This window comes from Artibeus jamaicensis, unplaced genomic scaffold, assembly GCF_021234435.1.
Source record: "Artibeus jamaicensis isolate MK-2021 breed Jamaican fruit bat unplaced genomic scaffold, CSHL_Jam_final contig_1803, whole genome shotgun sequence".
Lineage (NCBI taxonomy): Eukaryota > Metazoa > Chordata > Mammalia > Chiroptera > Phyllostomidae > Artibeus > Artibeus jamaicensis.
The window spans coordinates 2,852,479-2,871,527 of NW_026521356.1; the positions used below are offsets into that span (position 1 = coordinate 2,852,479).

Consider the following 19,049-nt stretch of genomic DNA (forward strand, 5'->3'; position numbering starts at 1 on the left):
GTATCTGTAATTGTTTCTGTTCTGCTTGTTTGTTTTTTAGATTCAGTTGCCGATAGATATGTATTTATTGCCATTTTATTGTTCATATTTTTAATCTTCTTCAAGAATATCCCTTAATATTTCATATAATACTGGTTTGGTGGTAATGAACTCTTTTTGTTGTTTCTTGTCTAGAGAGTTCTTCATTTGTCCTTCAATTGTAAATGATAGTTCTGCTGAGTAGATTAATCTTGGTTTAGGTCCTTGCTTTCCCTCACTTTGAATATTTCTTGCCAATCCTTCCTGGACTGTGAGGTTTCTTTTGAGAAATCAGCTGAAAGTCTTATGGGAGCTCCTGTAGGTAACTAACTGCATTTCTCTTGCTGCTTTTAAGATTCTTTTTTTGTCTTTAACCATTGACATTTTAATTATGACGTGTCTTGTTGTGGGCCTCTTTGGGTTCATCTTGTTTGGGACTCTTCTGTGCTTCCTGGCCTTCTATGTCTATTTCCTTCACCAAGTTAGGGAAGTATTCTCTCACTATTTCTTCAAACAGGTCTTAAATTTCTTGCCATTTCTATCTTCTTCCAGTACTCCTCTGATGCAAATGTTGGGATGCTTGAAATCATCCCAGAGGCTTCTTACACTATCCTCACTTTTTGGATTCTTTTTTCCTTTTGATGTTCTGATTGGGTGTTTACGGCTTTCTTATATTCCAAATCACTGATCTGAGTGTTGGCTTCATCCAGTCTACTGGGAATTTCCTGTAAATTAACCTTCATTTCAATGAGTGTATCCTTTACTTCTGACTGGTTCTTTTTTATGCTGTTTAGGTTCTCAATACATTCACTGAGCATCCTTATAACCAGTGTTTTGAACTCTGCATCTAGTAGATTGGTTTTCTTCCTTTCTAGTTCTTTTTTTTAAAGTTTTGTTCTATTCTTTCATTTGGGCCATGTTTCCTTGTCTCCTCATTTTGCAGCCTCCTTGTGTTTTGTTTGTATGTACTAGGTAGAGCTGCAATGTCTCCCAGGCCTGGCAGAACGGCCTTATGTAATAGGTGCTCTGTAGGATCCAGTGGAATAGCCTACCTCCTCAATCATCCAAGGTGGGTACTTGAGTGAACCTCCATTATGGGCTGTATACACTCTCTTCTTGTAGTTGAGCCTTGACTGCTGTTGGCACAACACTGGAAGGGATTTACCCCTTGGGCCAGTCAGCTGCAAGGGATTGACTGTGACCTCTGACCACCAACCTCTAGCCACTGTGGAAGATCAGGTATGCAGGAGCCCACCCTACAGACCAGAACTTACTTCAGCAGGGTTCTTGTGTCTGCTGAGTTTGTTCCCCTGAGTGTGTTGTTTAGGTGGTTGTGTGTGGTGCTTCAATGTGGTCTGAAGCTGTACACTGGGTATATTGTCTCTGGGGCCTCCTGGGAGGTGCAGGCCAAGGTCAGCCACCATCTGTGTTCTGCTCCAAGCCACCCTGCATGAGCTACAAAGCAATCTGCAGATGTATGACACTTGTGCTGGGCTCAGAGGTGCCCAGAAGCCAGACCATGAATTAAGCGTGGCTATTGCTAGTGGAAGGCCTGGGCAACTTAGTGAGAAATACAGAGCTTGTTGAGGGCAGATGCTGCTTGTTTGAAAGAATGTAGGAAGATCTGAATTATGAGCCAAGACAACCCATTCTGATAGAAAAACCACTAGAAAGAGCTTGGGTGGGCCCAAAAGTTGGGTTGAATGGGGACTCAGGGAATCACCAGTGTGTGCCAAATAGTGTGAGCCAGGTTAATGGAGTCTCAGATATGGTTTCTGCCTGCATGCTCATTGGGAGAGCTCATTAAGGGAACAATGAACTGTGCAGGTACTTCTGTTTGGGAGAAAGCAACACCCCCAGCTCCAACCCTGCTGTTGGATAATTAAGTTCCTCACCATGTCTATTGTACCCTTCAATTTGCTGCCCCCATGCTGGAGCACAGAGGAAGTAAGTCCATGCATGAGCCCTTTAAGAGAAACTGCCTGGGACTCCAGAAGCTTTTGTCTTCCTCAGCCTCAATCCCTGCTAGTTGAGAAGTACTGGGGTATTCTCTCCCTGGTAGTAGAAACCTTGGATGGGGAGCCTTGTATGGGACTAGGACCCCTTGTTCCTCAGAGGAGACCTTTGCAGCTATTTTCTCCCAATTCTTATCTACCATCCATGGTTGTGTGACCAGCCAATTTCGCATCTCCATGCCTCCTACCAGTCTCACTGTGGTTTCTTTAGTAATTCTGCAGTTGTAGGACTTCCATTCAGCTCGATTCCATTTAGTTCTGAATAGTGGTTGTTCTTTGATTCAGTTAAAATTTTGATGTGGTTGTGAGAAAAGGATACTGTGCTTTACCAATGCTGCCCTCTTGACTCTAAATTTTATTAAACTCAATGACTTATGAGTAAACAATATATTTCAGTAGAAGCAACAGCTTCATCTTGCAATATTTTGCAGTAAGAACTTACACCACATCATTCTACCAAACAGATGTAACAATGTTCTTTCATTATTTATGATATTTATGTAAGTTTTATTTGATACATTCCTTCAGTAGACAAGTGTTGAAGGTAGGCATGTATTCAAAAAAAATAGAAGATAATAAAAAATTCACTGAATCAATTACTCAAATCTCAAAATAATTATTTTTGGGTTTTTTATTTTTTTATTATTTTTTTAATTTTTTAATTTTAATTAATTTTTTTATTGATTATGCCATTATAGTTGTTCTATTCCCCTCTTTCATTCCCCTCCACCCTACCTCCCCGTCCCCATTACCCCCCCTTTAGTTTATGACCATGTGTCACAAGTTCTTTAAATTCTATATTTCCCATACTATTCTTGCACCCCCTTCTATTTTCTATCTACCATCTATGCTACTTATTCTCTGTACCTTCTCCCCACTTCTCCTCCTCCCACTCCCCTGTTGCTAACCCTCCTTGAGATCTTCATTTCTATGTTTCCACTCCTGATCTAGCTGTCCTTTTAGTTTGCTTTTGTTTTACGTGTGGTTGTTAATAACTGTGAGTTTGCTGTCCTTTCACTGTTCATGTTTTTTTAACTTCTTTTTCTTAGATAAGTCCCTTTAACATTTCATATAATAAGGGCTTGGTGATGATGAACTCCTTGAATTTGATCTTATCTGAGAAGCACTTTATCTGTCCTTCCATTCTAAATGAAAGTTTTGCTGGATAGAGCAATCTTGGATGTAGGTCTTTGGATTTCATGACTTGGAATACCTCTTCCCAGCCTCTTCTTGCCTGTAAGGTCTCTTTTGAGAAATCAGCTGACAGTCTGATGGGAACTCCTTTGTAGGTGACTGTCCCCTTATCTCTTGCTGCATCTAGGATTCTCTCCTTCATTTTAATCTTGGCTAATGTAATTATGATGTGCCTTGGTGTGTTCCTCCTTGGGTCCAACTTCTTTGGGACTCTCTGAGCTTCCTGGATTTCCTGGAAGTCTATTTCCTTTGCCAGATTGGGGAAATTCTCCTTTATTATTTGTTCAAATAAGTTTTCCACTGGTGGCTGTGCCTTTCCCCCTTCTGGTACCCCTATAATTCGGATGTTGGAGCGTTTAAAGATGTCCTGGAGGTTCCTAAGACTCTCCTTATTTTTTTGAATTCTTGCTTCTTCACTCTTTTCTGTTTGGCCATTATTTGCTTTCTTCTGGTCCACTCCATTGATTTGAGTCCCAGTTTCCTTTTCATCGCTATTGGTTTCCTGTGCAATTCCATTCATTTCAATTAGTTTTGCCTTCATATGTTTCTCTAATTTGTGGCTATAACCAACCAGTTCTGTGAGGATCCTGATCACCAGTGTTTTAAACTGTGCGTCTGAGAGTTTTGCTACTTCTTCATTGCTTAGATTTATAGGCTCTGGGGCTTTGAGATCTTCTTGAGCCATTTTTGGTCTGTTCACGCCCGTTAAGTATGAGGAGTGGAGCCTTGGACTCCCAGGTCGCTGGGTTGTGATGCTGTATGTGGGGGCATGGTCAGAGCGGGGAAATGGCGGCACCCTCTGCTGTTTCACGCTGCTGGGTGAGGAGCAGAGCCTTAGGTGGTTCACCAGGGCTGGGCCATTCGGAGTCGCTGGGTTATGACGCTGTATGTGGAGGTGGGGTCAGAGTGGGAAATGGCGAGGCCCTCCGTTACCGCTTGCCTCGGGGGGCCGCTGTGTCCCATCCAATCGCCCACTCCCTCGCTTGTCTATCCGCGCACGAATGCACGACCAGAGTCAACCTGCAGCCCTGCTCTCTCGCTGTTTCCCCAAGGTCGCTCACTGGGTCTCTCACTAGGTCCAACCCTGTGCCTGGATTCCGCGCGCCTAAGTCCGTCTGACCGAGTTTTCCTGTGCTACCCCGCCCTGCCAGCTGCTGGTTTCGCCCCCCTTACCAGTCAGGCTGAAGAATTTGTTGTTAACAGACTTCCAAAAAGTTCAATTTTCTGTGTTCTGACTGTGTTTTCTGTTGCTAATTAGTTGTCTCTGAACTTGGTCGTGTGATAAAAGCACGGCATATCCACCTATGCCTCTACGTTGGCAAAACTTATTTTTAAATTTACATTGCAAAAAAGATGATCTTCTCTTCAACAAAATTATGAAGGTCTGAGGTTTCAACAATCCTGAGTTTTAACAGTACAAGAAACATTAGAAGTGTAACAGTGTAAGAAAAGTCAGAAGTGACACCAGACCAGAAGTTCTGGAGATGGACCTGAAATCCAGAATCAGTGTTTACAGGATGGCTATGCTCCAGGTTCAAGCTTGACAGGTGGTGAGCAGCTGGTTGCATTTAAAAGTCAGTCTCTATTTCTTGTCTATAGATCTTAAAACCAGGACATTAGGAAGTTTGGGTTTTTACTGTTTAAGTTCTCAATAAATTTTCTAATAAAATTGATTTTTAGCCATCTATTCTTACTTCTGTACATTATTCACAAATTACTTGGTATAAAAACTAAAAAGGGGTCCATTGGTCCAAATGATATATAAGAATGATTATTTTTCCTGGAACACTAAAGATTCAAATAAAACACTGAGTCTCAGGTGGACTGTACAAAAAAAAGTTAACTAGGGAGTTTACAAAATATAAGTGTCCTCATCCCCAATCCCAGAGATTCTGATTTAGTATGTCAGGGCAAAAGACCAGACATCCACAATTCTGACGCAGCTGGTCACTGAATTAAGCTTGGTGAATGACTACTTTAGAAAAAGAATACAAACCATCTACCCTAAATGGCTAAAGCATTAATTTATCTTCATACAAAGAACATAAAGGAAAGAATAAACAAATGAGACTTTTTCAAAATAAAAAGCTCTGCATGGCTAAAGAAAACAGTATGAAAATGAAAAGAGAGCCAACTATATGGGAAAACATATTTGCCAATGACACATCACACAAGGATTTGATCTCCAAAATATATAAAGAACTCACATGACTCTACTCCAGGAAGACAAAACACCCAATTGAAAAATGGGTAAAAGATCCAAACAGACACTTCTCCAAAGAGGAGTGTCTCAACATCATTAGCCATCATAGAGATGCAAATTAAAATCACAATGTGATACCACTTCACACCAATCAGAATGGCCATCATAAACAAAGCAACAAACAACAAGTGTTGGAGAGGTTGTGGAAAAAAGGGACCCAAGTGTACTGTTTGTGGGAATGCAGACTGGTGCAGCCATTGTGGAAAACAGTATGGAATTTCCTCAGAAAACTAAAAATGGAACTACCTTTTGATCCAGCAATCCCACTGCTGGGATTATACCCTAAGGATCCTGAAACGCTAATTCGAAAGAACCTATGCACCCCAATGTTCACAGCAGCACAATTTACAATAGCGAAGTGCTGGAAGCAACCTAGGTGCCCATCAGTAAATGAGTGGATCAAAAACTGTGGCACATTCACACAATGGAATACTATGCAGCTGAAGGAAAGAAGGAGCTTCTACCTTTCACAACAGCATGGATGGAACTGGAAAGCATTATGCTAAGTGAAATAAGCTAGGCAGTGAAAGAGAAATAACAAATGATCTCACCTATCAGTGGGACCTAATCAACAAAACATATAAGCAAGCAAAATATAACCAGAGACATTGGAATAAAGAACAAATTGACAGTAACCAGAGAGGATGGGGGAGAGGGTTAATAAGGGATATTAAGGGAAGGGCCATCAAGGAACATGTATAAAGGACACATGGACAAAGCCAAGGGGGGGTAGGTTCAAGGATGTGGCAGGGGTTGTGGTTGGGTAAAATGGAGACAACTGTACTTGAACGACAATAAAAAAATTTTTCTACAGACAATTTCAGGCCTATTCTGTCATGATATTTTCATGCTGTGACTTTACAAGAATTTAGGAAAGCTCTTTCCTAAAGCCAAGATACTAATTAGCTAACACCACTGTTTTAACTTTGCCTTTAAGGAAAATTATATTTTAAATTATATTAAAATATACTTTTTTAAATCTTAAATCTATTTTTTAAAATCAATTAAGTTCCTTAGGCTTCAATCTCCATGAATTCTATGTCTACCCAATTAAAAAGAACACTTAGCATAAACGCAGTAAGAAGAGATCGTGAGCTAAGGATGGCTCTTCCTTTAAATAACCCAAAGTCATCCAAAATTGCAGTGCTTCTGAACAATCACTGACACTATTCAAATATAGCAAAAAGAAAAAAAATAAAGCACAGATGAAACTTGGCCATCAATACGCAGAATTTCTGCAATCCATTTTCTCCTATTCTAGAACACTGCTTTTGTATATGGAGACTATATAGACAATTGGTCAGGAATAGCCAAGAATAAAGGGAGGATTTAGGAGTGTTCTAGGGGAGCCCTTCTCCTCAATAATAATGGTTTTAATGATGACATGATTCTTCTAATGGACAGTATTTAATTACCTGCATATAACACTTATAAAATTTTTACACTTACCTGACTTTGTGTAAAACCTCATAGTCAGTCACAGGCAACCCAAAAAGTTGCTCACCAGATGAATACGTAACAAACTTTCTCCACAGATCATCAAAATTGGCCTATAGAAGGGTTTTTAAATTGCAGTAAAATATAATTAATTCAGACACCATTAAAGTAGAATATATTATAATTATATTACATTGAGGTTTATTTAATACTGTCTATGAAACAAGGACTTGTGAAGCAAATTTATGATACCAAGCTATCAAAAGAAAAGTTAATCACTTAGAAAAATTAACTTTCAAACTTTTTAAAAGTATTCCTTTTATATAAAATTATTTCTTTAATAATTTAAGCGGTCCCCAGAAGACCTATATTTTAAGTTCCCATAAATATGTCTGTAATGCAGTATTTAAAGCTGCATTTTAAAAAACCTATAATTCAGGCTCTATCACTAATTTAGACTGGTCATCTATCTCTCCTACAGAGTCCAAATGAGTGAAGCATTAGTATAATCCATGCAACCCTGTTTTCTCTGTAAGCTATAATGAGTTGCCACAATGAAAGATTCCATTTTAACACAATGAAAGAACAGAACAAAACTCCAGGAAAAAAACCTGAACAAAATGGAGATAAGCAATCTATCAGATGCAGAGTTCAAAACACTGGTTATAAGGATACTCAAGGAACTTAGTGGGGACCTCAACAGCATAAAAAAAATCCAGCCAGAAATGAGGGGTATACTAATTGAAATAAAGAACTATTTACAGGGAGTCAACACTGGAATGGATGAAGCCAAAAATCAAATCAATGATTTGGAACATAAGTAACCATTTGAGGGAATTCTAATAATTTAAATAGCAAAGCTAATGCACATCTTTGGAACTGGAATTTGAATCTCCTGTGGTTAGAATGCTAAGTATTAACAGTGTTTAAAGCACAAAAACTAACAGAAATAATCCACCTATGACAAGACATGTATGCTCTACTTAAATGGTATAACACATCAGTAAAGATGCTGAATTTCCAGCACTGGGAATTACATGGCATCGAACCTCACAGTGCTCAGATAGTGATATCGGTCCACCAGACACGTTAGCATGTTTTACAGGTGCCAAAACAGGAAAGCATGAAGACACCGGCAGAACACCAATAAACTCAGTTCCCAGAGAGTAAGAGCCATGTTTTGCACTTTTTATATTCTTTGGTGGTTAGTATAGTGGGACCATGTAAACATTAGAGAAGGAGAGACAAAAGCTTCAACATTAGCGTGCATTGAAACAATGACCTTTAGGAGGACTTCAGTTAGCAAAGGAGAAGTGCTAGCAAGAATGATAGGAGGAGCTAGCTGGTTTTAGTCCAAAAGTGACCACCGTATTTCTGGGGAGAGAAGAATCATGACAAAAACAAGGAACTAGACTATTTGAGGGTATCACATGTAAGTGAAAGGCTTGTGCCTGCTGCAACTCATGAAAACCCTTGTCAACACATACACCTACTTTATAAAACCCACAAGAGTTACTGGGCCAGACCAACCCTCCCCGGAACCTGGCACCAGAGACACTGGGCTCTATGACAGATGATTTCATCTGCTTTGCACAAGTTTATTCCACTAGGGACCAACTGCAACCTGGTTATTCCAGTGATCCTGAAGAAACACTCCTGATGTCAGAGTATAGCTGTTATATTTTAAAGTACTCAAATCAAGGGAGATACTTGAAAGTTAGATACCATATGAGAAACTCTAGTTGGTTATGATGGGAAAAGCCTGAACTACCCTTCCCACTCTCAGGAGAGCCTGCAACTTGAGAGATTCCATCTAACTTGATTGAACCTTTTTGGCAAAAGGGTGCATGGAACCAGTGCAAAGCATCCACAGAATATACACAGAGAGCAGCAAGAATGAGATTGCTGTCTCTAACTCCTCCACTTACTTGCTTGTGGTAAAAAACCCAATTGTCAAGTAATATAAAGTAACTTTTGATATAGGTAAAGGGATATTTCAAAATGCCAACCCAGTATGGGGCAAAACAAAGGTATAAACTACAGAAACCCTTCATATGGCAAGATTAGCTATAAAACATGGGAATTCCTGGTAAAAAGAAAACACTGACTTCTGGATAGCAGCTCTCTATGTTCTAGTGGGATGAGCATGGAAGCTGCCCAGGTATAAAGGCAGAAATTGGGGCCAGGAAGGAAAAGAGAAAAGTGAGGTCTAGAGGGAGGTACAGGACAGAAGGGTGTTTGTTACTATTACTGCATTTTAAGAAGGAAACACTAACAGTTTTTTAAATGCTGATTGAAAAGATATAGTGAAGGGGAAGAGGTTGAAAGAAAAAAATAATAAGGGTCAACCTAAGAAGAGACGGGGAGAGAGTAAAGAGTCCCCAGGGACAGGAAGGGAGGCACATCTTTCTGAAATTTACATCACAGACTCTAAATTTCCTCCGTAAGTTTGGAGACTAGGTAATCTGTTTCAAAAAAATCCCCAAACTATCCCTCCCACATCTGCCCTGTAAAATCTGCCCAGGCTGGAAACCCTGATCCTTTCCCTCCAGCCAGGCTCCAAGCCCATGAAGTCGGTCTCTTTACTAAACTCACAGTCTACCCAGTTTTCTTTATTCCAGTGCCACTTCTTGGCCTCAGCCTTTACAATTTCTTGTTTGTATTACTGAACCTGCCATCAGCTAAGCCACCCTCCCTCCAAACCACTCGGCACACTACTGCTAGAGAAATCTTTTAAAAACACAACTGTTGCAAAAATCTCAATCTAACCATTTCAGTCCCTGCTTTGAGCCCTCCGGCCCCCAGGATAGGTGAACAGCTCCTCATTACAACCTGCGAGGCCCTCCCGTTGGTGATAGCCACTCACCCCGCTGCCGCTGCCGCAGCCCTCATAACTATCTCCTTTGCCCACTACACCTCACATGACACTCCTTACATCTCCCTAAAGCTCCCGCTTATCTCCTGATTTAGGGGCTGCCTAACTTGTACTTCCTCCTTCTTCTGGTAAGGCACAGCTTGGACACCCCCTCTGTCTGCTCCACCAGCCCCCATGTGGGTTGAAAGCTCCTTACGTTTGTTTCCATACCATGAGTTCTCGTAACTAGATCATAGTGCTCACCACATGGTGTTGTAATTATTTCTCCAGCTCTCTGTCTCTTCACCAGGTTTTAGAAGCTTGGAGATAAGAACTGTTTCTTAATCATTTTCCTGTCTATCAAGTCACACGGTAGACACTGATACATATTTATTTAATAACTGAGAATGCAGATGGAAGAGGGGACATAAAGGGAGCATGAACATATTATACATCCATTGCAGAAAACAGAAGAGAGAACAGGAACAAATCACAGAGCTGCCTGATGCTCCTAAGGAGCCAGCTTACATGGGAATCCATGAACCTGGAAAACATTCATCCAAATGAGTGTGTGATTTGTCTCTAGATGTGCTCTGCAATCTGAGTGTGGAAAAAGATGGTGAATGGATGGCCTGATCCAATGAGTATTGCACGGTCCAAGGCAGGACAAAGGAGCAGGGAAGTTGAAAGTGATAGATTCAGAAGGAAGAAAATTAATGAATACAAAGAGAAGACAAAGAAATCATTAATATTTAAAATAATATTTGATACATTTTCTTATTCCATTAATTTTTTCACTTTACATACAAATGAGATACTTGGAACTAGAATAAAGTACACACATAAATTCAAAACCAAATTCTTACTCCCTAAAAATACAGAGAGATATTCTGTGTAAAAGAGCATGGAGGGACACAAGAAAAAGAAGTACATTATTTAGTAGATCAGAATATAATTAAAATCTGTATGTACTTTAAACATTAACATTGTAACATAAAAACATATAAATTTTTCCCTAAACTCATTTAAAAAAATAGTAACACATTATCAAATGCATAAAAAAACAATAGTTTTACATGTTACAGGAAAATTTAGTTTTTTACCTGAAATATCTGTAGCCTGTTGCTAGCTTCTTGGGGTGGTATATTTGGAACCATGGGTCCTTCCTATAATGAATAATATAAACTCCATGTTAATTTTTAATCATATGTACTATTAATTTACTGGATTTATCTATCATTTTCTTTCAAATAAACATTTTGTAATTTAAATGGTCTAATTTTGTCCTGTACATGAAGTTGTCATTTGTTTTTTTGTAACAGTTTTATTGAGATATACTTCACATGTTATATAATCCTCATTTAGGAGTGCTGCCAGCAGACTGTCCTTGGGCTCTACCAGCATGATCAGCCCCGTCCTGGGTCTCCAGCCTCCTGCCCAGCTGACCTCTTTTGGACTTGCCATCCTCTACAAATTTGCACGGCCTTGCCTCACCGCAGTCGTTCAGGGGCTGACCGTCTTCTGGGTGGACAGGCCTGGGCGCCGGGGAGTCAGCTATGGGAGTCGGACACTCCAAGCCCCTGTGATGGACCTGGACACCAGAGGAGTCAACTACAGGAGCTGGGACACTCGCAGCCCCTGTGCCGCTGCTGTAGCAATGGGCCTGGGCACTAGAGGAGTCGGTTACAGGAGCCAGGACACTCAGCAGTGATAGGCGACCAGCACGGGGACCAGCGTGAGAGTAGGTGGAGACAGAGAACATCAAGATACCTGAAGGAGTCTGCACCACTGAACTTCACAGGTATCATACCACAGAAGTTCACACCATTAACTCAGGGAGTCAGAACAGATCAATTTTAGAAGCTCAGACTAACAAGAAGAGTATCAAACAAGGGGAAGATAAAGAAACAATGCCCAAATGAAAGAAAAAGCAGAAACTTCAGAAAGAATATTAGATGAAATAGAGACTAGTCAACTATCAGATAGTGAATTCAAAGCACTGGTAATTACGAAGTTCAAAGAGCTCACAATGAGCTATCAGAAACTACAGGGGAACTACAATGATCTCTCTGCAAACTACATCAACATGAAAAAGGAAATACAAAATATCAGCAAGGAACAAGAGGAAATGAAGATTACAATTTCCGAATTGAAAAACACAGTAGATAGTTTCAAAAGTAGGATAGATGAGGCGGGGGATAGGATTAGTGAGTTGGTAGACAAAGTAGAAAGCATCTCACAGAAAGAGCAAGAAAATAAAAAGAGGCTCAGAAAGAATGAAGAGGGATTAAGAGAAATGCAAGGCAATATGAAATTTAATAATATCTGAATAATAGGAATACCAGAAGGAGAAGAAGAAGAACAAGGGATAGAAAACATATATGAAAGAGTAATGAGAGAAAATGTCCCTAATTTTATGAGAGAAAAAGTCACACAAATCCAGGAATCACAGAGAGTCCCAATCAAGAGGAACCCAAGGAGGCCCACTTCAAGACACATCATCATCAAAATGGCAAAATTCCAAGACAAAGAGAGAATCTTAAAGGCAGCAAGGGAGAAAAAAGAAGTAACATACAAGGGAGCCCCAATACAGGTAGCTACTGACTTCTCAATGGAAACACACCAAGAAGAGAATGGCAAGAAATATTCCAAGTAATGAGAACCAGAGGCCTACAACCAAGGCTACTTTACCCAGCAAGGCTCTCAATCAAGATAGAAGGCCAAATAAAGAGCTACCAAGACAAAAGAAGTCTAAAAGAATACGCCTCCACCAAATAAAGAGCTACCAAGACAAAAGAAGTCTAAAAGAATACACCTCCACCAAACCAGCTCTACAAGAAATACTAAAAGGACTGCTTTAAGGAAAGGAAAGAAAAGAGGAAGACAGAGAGGAACACAGGTACAAAAATGGCAATGAATAAGTACCTATCAATAATAACCTTAAACGTAAATGGATTAAATGCTCCAATCAAAAGACACAGAATAGCTGAATGGATAAGAAAGCATGACCCACACATATGCTGCCTATAAGAGACCCAACTCAAAACAAAAGACCATCACAGACTAAAAGTGAAAGGCTGGAAACTAGTTTTCCAAGCAAACGGAGAAGAAAAAAAAAGCTGGGGTAGCAATTCTCATATTGGACAAAATAGACTTCAAAAAAAGGGCCATAAAGAGAGACCCAGAAGGTCACTTCATTATACTCAAGGGAAGAATCCACCAAGAAGACATTAACATCATAAATATATATGCACCAAACATAGGGGCACCCAAATATATTAAGAAAATCTTAGAGGACTTCAACAAAGATATTGACAGCAACGCAATTATAGTAGGGGATTTTAACACCCCACTATCAAAAATGGACAGATATTCCAAACAAAATATCAACAAAGATATTGTGGCATTAAACAACACCCTAAGAAAATGGACTTAACTGATATATAGAGAGCCCTTCATCCCAAAGAAGCTAAATACACATTCTTTTCAAATGCACATGGAACATTTTCAAAGATAGACCACATGATAGGACACAAAACAAGCCTCAATAAATTTAAGAAAATTGAAATCATACCAACCATCTTCTCTGACCACAAGGGACTGAAATTGAAAACCAACCCCAAAGGAAAAAACCCAAAGCACCCAAAATCATGGAGACTGAATGGTATGCTATTAAACAATGAATGGGTCAAGAATGAAATTAGAGAAGAAATCAAAACATTTCTGGAAACAAATGAAAATGATCTCACAACAACCCAAAACTTATGGGACACAGCCAAGGCAGTCCTGAGAGGGAAGTTTACAGCAATACAGGCCTACCTAAAGAAGATAGAAACATTTCAAAAAAAAAAAACCTAACCCTATGCCTGCAACAACTTGAGGAACAACAACAAAGAAAGCCCACAGCAAGCAGAAGGAAGGAAATAACCGAGATTAGAGCAGAATTAAATGACATAGAAACTAAAATCACAATTCTAAGGATCAATGAATCCAGGCGTTGGTTCTTTGAGAAGATAAACAGAATAGACAAGCCTTTAAAAGTAGGCTCATCAAGACAGGCTCATACCTGTCTTATTTTGCAATTCTTATCAAATGAAAATTCTAGGCTTTCTGCTCAGTATTTAGTTCATGTAAGAAAGATGGTTTCCTTATAATAATTAAGGGGGAAAAATAATACAACTAAAATGTACAAGATTAACCTAGAATACATTTTTAAAGCAAGGAACAGTGTTCAAATGGGGGGGGGAGCTCTGTATTTAAGGTGTGAAAAATCCAGCAACTGAATTTCTTCCCTGGGTGGGAGATGGGAAGAGAAGGGAAAAGGAAGCTGAAAAGGCAAAGGAAGTAACCTGTGTTGAAGGATGACACAGTCTCAGATTTTAAGCAACCTTTTCAAAGTCACACACAGCAGGATGAATGAGTGTTAGAGCTGGAATTCTAATCTAAATCCTGCCCTCCAACCCCCCTACCTCTGGGCTCCATAGCCCAGTGATCACTGGAAAGAGAAGAGGACATCTTCACCTACATCAGCAGTACTGACTATCAAGTTCTTACACATTTATAGAAAGAATATGACTTTAAAAATATCATTACTAAACAAATGGGATCTCATCAAAATAAAAAGCTTCTGCGTGGCTAAAGAAAACAGTATTAAATTAAAAAGACAACCAACTGTATGGAAAAACATATTTGCCAATGATACCTCAGACAAAGGTTTAATCTCCAAAATATACAAAGAACTTACACGACTCCACTCTAAGAAGACAACCAACCCAATTAAAAAATGGGAAAAGGACTTGAACAGACACTTCTCCAAGGAGGACACGCAGAACATCCAGAGACACATGAAGAGATGCTCAATATTGTTAGCTGTCAGAGAGATGCAAATTAAAACCACAATGAGATACCACTTTACACCAGTTGGGATGGCTATCATAAACAAAGCAACCAACAACAAATGTTGGAGAGGGTGTGGGGAAAACGGGACCTTAGTTCACTGTTGGTGGGATTGCAGACTGGTATAACCATTATGGAAAACAGTATGGAATTTTCTCAGAAAAATCGACCTGCCTTTTGACCCAGCAATTCCACTGCTAGGATTATATCCTAAGAACCCTAAAATATCAATTTCAAAGAACCTATGCACCACAATGTTCATAGCAGCACAATTTACAATAGCCAAGAGTTGGAAGCAACCTAGGTGCCCATCAGTAAATGAATGGATCAAAAAATTGTGGTACATATACACAATGGAATTCTATGCAGCAGAGAGAAAGAAGGAACTACTACCCTTTGCAACAACATGGATGGAACTGGAAAGCATTATGCTGAGTGAAATAGGCCAGGTGTTGAAAGACAAATACCATATGATCTCACCTTTAACAGGAAGCTAAACAACAAAACAAGCAAGCAGAATAAAAACAAAGACACTGAAATGGAGAACAGGGGGACAGTGACCAGAGGGGGAGAAGAAAGGGAATTTAAGGGGAAAAAGGGGGAGGGATTTGGAGGAACACACAGGAAGGACACAGGGACGAGAACTAAAGGGGGTGGAAATGGGAGGGAGGTGGGGAGCATGGGGTATGGGGGGCTGGGATGGGAGAAATAAACAAAAAACTGTACTTGAAAAATAACTAAATAAAAATTTAAAAAATATATTTATCTTAAAAAAATCCTCATTTAAAAAGTACAATTCAGGGGTGGGGGGAAGGCAGAAAACTGTACTTGAATAACAATAAAAATGCTTATAAATAAATAAATAAATAAAACATACAATGCAGTGGTTTTTGTGTGGAGTTATGTAACCATGACCACAATCAACTTGAGAATATTTGTATCACTCCAACCTCCATTCATTTTTAAAGGATTCTGACATAGCTGATAAAAATGTGACCAAATTTTATCCTGTATGAAATCTGTACCAACAGTTATAGAGTTCGAAGAACAGCCCACTTTCACTAACTCTTCCACCCCATACGGAAATAGAGACACACACAGGTTGAATACCTGGAAGAAGCAGTAGGCAGTCTCTGTCAACTTGAACCAGAAAACAATTGCAAACAGGACCCCAGAGAGCCTGTACAATCATGAATGTTATGGACAGGCAAAATAATACACCAGATTCTCAGTATAATAGAATTACTGGATAGTCAAATATTGAATAATCCAACTAAAAAAAGGTAAGTTTAGTACATGTGAAAAGGTAAGTGTTATATAAGTAGCACCAAGGGCCTAAATCTCTTATGAATCCAGATCCATTGTAATCACTAAAAGAAAGTAAAATATTTTAGAAAATATGTCCAGTTTCTGAGTTTAACATCAAGGAAGTTGACATTATCAGTCATTATTCCAGGTTGAAGTTTCTGGGACTAAGTATGACATTTATTATTTATTTTCAGTGACATTTTTGGTCCTTTAAGAGTTAGTGAAAAAAATCAGTTGTTTAATACCCCAGAATTAGGGCATTTATAATTTCTTCGAGCCTTTCAATAACTGTATTGCATTTTCAACTATGAGAACTCTGGCTCTGAGAGAGGGCAAAGCCAAATCTTTTGCTCCTTCCATGGTCTTTAAAGTTGTTGTTCCTTTTAACAGTTAAATCTTCTTTTTAACTCTATAAAACATGCTTGAAGGAGCAGCTATTCCCTTTTTTATTGCTATGGTAGTCTCTTACAATGTACAAATCACAGTGTATTTCTCAGGGTTCATCACTTTCACCTCATATGAACATACCAGCAGACATGTTAACACAGAGCATGCAAATACTTAAATTACCATCTCATATGCTTCTGCAAAGTTCATTACATCCTCACGAAACACTTCCACAGACTCAAGTAGGTTACTTTTAAATTTTGGCTGCACCTGAACTAGCTCATCTTGTACAGAAACCTAGGGGGGAGAGAAGAGTACTCAATGTGAGAGTGCAAGTAACATATGAACCAAAAACTATGAAACAAAAACTTCTATTCTAGCAAGTTTGTCTTCCCACCAATGTCCTATATGAACAAAGACATCTCTGATATTTTTGTAAAAAAAGAAAAAAACCCACAGAAATAAACAACCCAAATGCACCAACGGGAGATTCAAATCATTCCAGTTCATGACCCAAGGGGCAAAGACATCTTCTCTAACTGCAGTTAGAAAGGCTTTTTGGGCCCTGGCTGGTGTAGCTCAGTGGATTGAGTGCAGCAGGCCTATGAACCAGAGTATCGCGGTTCGATTCCCAGTAAGGGCACATGCCTGGGTTGCAGGCCAGTTCCTGGCAGGGGACACACAAGAGGCAACCATACATTGATATTTCTCTCCCTCTCTCCTTCCCTTCCCCTCTGAAGATAAATAAATAAAATCTTTAAAAAAAAAAGAAAGGCTTTTTGGCTAATCCATCTCAGGCCATCACTGTGGCCAGGCAGTTACTTCTATATGCCCAGTCTGGGTCACACGCTGTGTCTGGGGCCAGACCAATGTCTGGGATTTGGAATCTCTAGTAGGAACCTAACTAGAGATTCTAGTAGGGATTCTAATAGGCTCCTACTAGAGATACCAGTGGTTGAAGCTATTCTCTAAAAGAAACTGGTATTACTCTGGGTTTAAAAAATATATAGCAGTGCCCTCCACAACAGTCTTCAAAGCTTCTGCTTAAAACTTCAATCATAACACCACTTAATTCATGCTTATTACCTGCCAGGCTGTTTACATGTTACCTCATTTAATCCTTAGGACAACCATGTTTAAAGTTTGCCAAGTACTAATACTATACCCATTTCACAGGTGAGAAAACCAAGGCACACAGAGACTAAACAATTTCTTCAAGGTCTCAGCACCAGTACAAGGCAAGGTCAAGATTCAAAACCTGGCAGTAGAGTTACAAGGCCCCTGCTCTTAACTGCTCTCAACAACAGCACTTATCTTGGTTGGAACATATACTGCTTTAAGCTTAATGGTGATTATATTATGAAATTGTCTGTCTCTACTAAAGGATGGGTCAGTACGTTTAACACTAAAATATAAAGAGACAGAAAAACAACTCACATGAATTTTTTCCATTGAACAAGAGAAAGCTGGACTTCACTAAATCTCAATGGAGTGTTCCCCATTTCCTTCCTAAGAGTCACTCTCCTGGCTAACCAGCAAACATTTTTCAAAACAAGCAATTACATAATATTTAACATGAACTTAAATAAACATGAGCATAAAAGTATTTTATACACATTACCTCAAGTGAGCTCATAACCATATATAAAAAATTCCTAAAATATTCCTAAATGACCACATGAAGAAATTTAGAAACAAAGGTTATGCACCTGCACATGATCACCCAGAGATGGAATCACAAGTCATGACCCCAGTTTCAGCTCTGCATCGTTGTCACTATGCCTTGCTTCAAGTTCAGTGACAGATCTTTCCATAAACAAGACATTTTAAGCCACTGTTAACTTAATTATGTTCAATAAAATTTTTTAGTATAATTAAAGAATCTGGACCCTCCCTTGGAGTTCATTTTCATTTTGTGGTGTGTAAATATTTACCTATGTCAAAAATGCTTAGGAGAAAAATATATACCTATAAATGCACACATCAAAAAAGATCTCAAATCAGTAACTAACCATCCACCTTAACAAACTAGGCAAAGAAGAAAAAAACTAAACCCATAGCAAGCAGAAGGAAAGAAGTAATAAATATAGAGCACAAATAGATGATATAAAGTATAGGGGACTGTTCTGCATGGCAGTGGGGAATGTAGCCCAGCCCCTGATTCGGAAAATCCGGTGGGGTGCAAGTCGGCACACAGGATCCACACCCATGGATAGGTCCTCACATGGGGGATCAGGCCTGCACTGTACCGAGGCTGCTCTGAGTCTTCCCTTTGCTAAAACTCCCTTACCCTGAAATGAGGCAACAAATGTTTACATATTTTGTAAATATATCATTGCATATCTTTGAAGTAACTTCCTAAAATGTACGCTAAACCTCCCAAGGATGAGTATAACCAGTCCAACCACTTTTTCCTTTTCATTTGCAAATATCCTTTTTCTTTGTAGTAATTAGCAACTTCCTCTCTTTTGTTATCTGTAAAAGGTGACCACCTAAAGCAAACCTGTACATAGTAAATGAGGACCATCCTCGATGTAATGTGCCCAGAAGAGCAATTAAAGCCTGTCCAGGCAGGGGTCAGGACCCTCTCTCTCACTCAGAGAGTGGCCATGCTATCCCTTTTTCTCCACAGGACTTCTGCAGTCCATGTGAATTTCTTCATCGCAGCTACAATACA

The 19,049-nt window shown here is 39.4% G+C and overlaps 1 protein-coding gene across 1 annotated transcript in view; it reads right to left on the reverse strand.

Moving 5' to 3' along the window:
* The window catches only part of DNAH8 (dynein axonemal heavy chain 8), a 313,373-nt gene that overhangs the window by 212,416 nt on the left and 81,908 nt on the right, over positions 1 to 19,049 (reverse strand). Inside the window, exons 28-30 of the mRNA XM_053671408.1 lie at positions 16,556 to 16,669; positions 10,885 to 10,947; positions 6,940 to 7,040 (exon numbers count right to left, since the gene is read on the reverse strand). Of these exons, the coding sequence (XP_053527383.1) occupies positions 6,940 to 7,040; positions 10,885 to 10,947; positions 16,556 to 16,669 (278 nt within the window). The remainder of the gene's footprint in view (positions 1 to 6,939; positions 7,041 to 10,884; positions 10,948 to 16,555; positions 16,670 to 19,049) is intronic.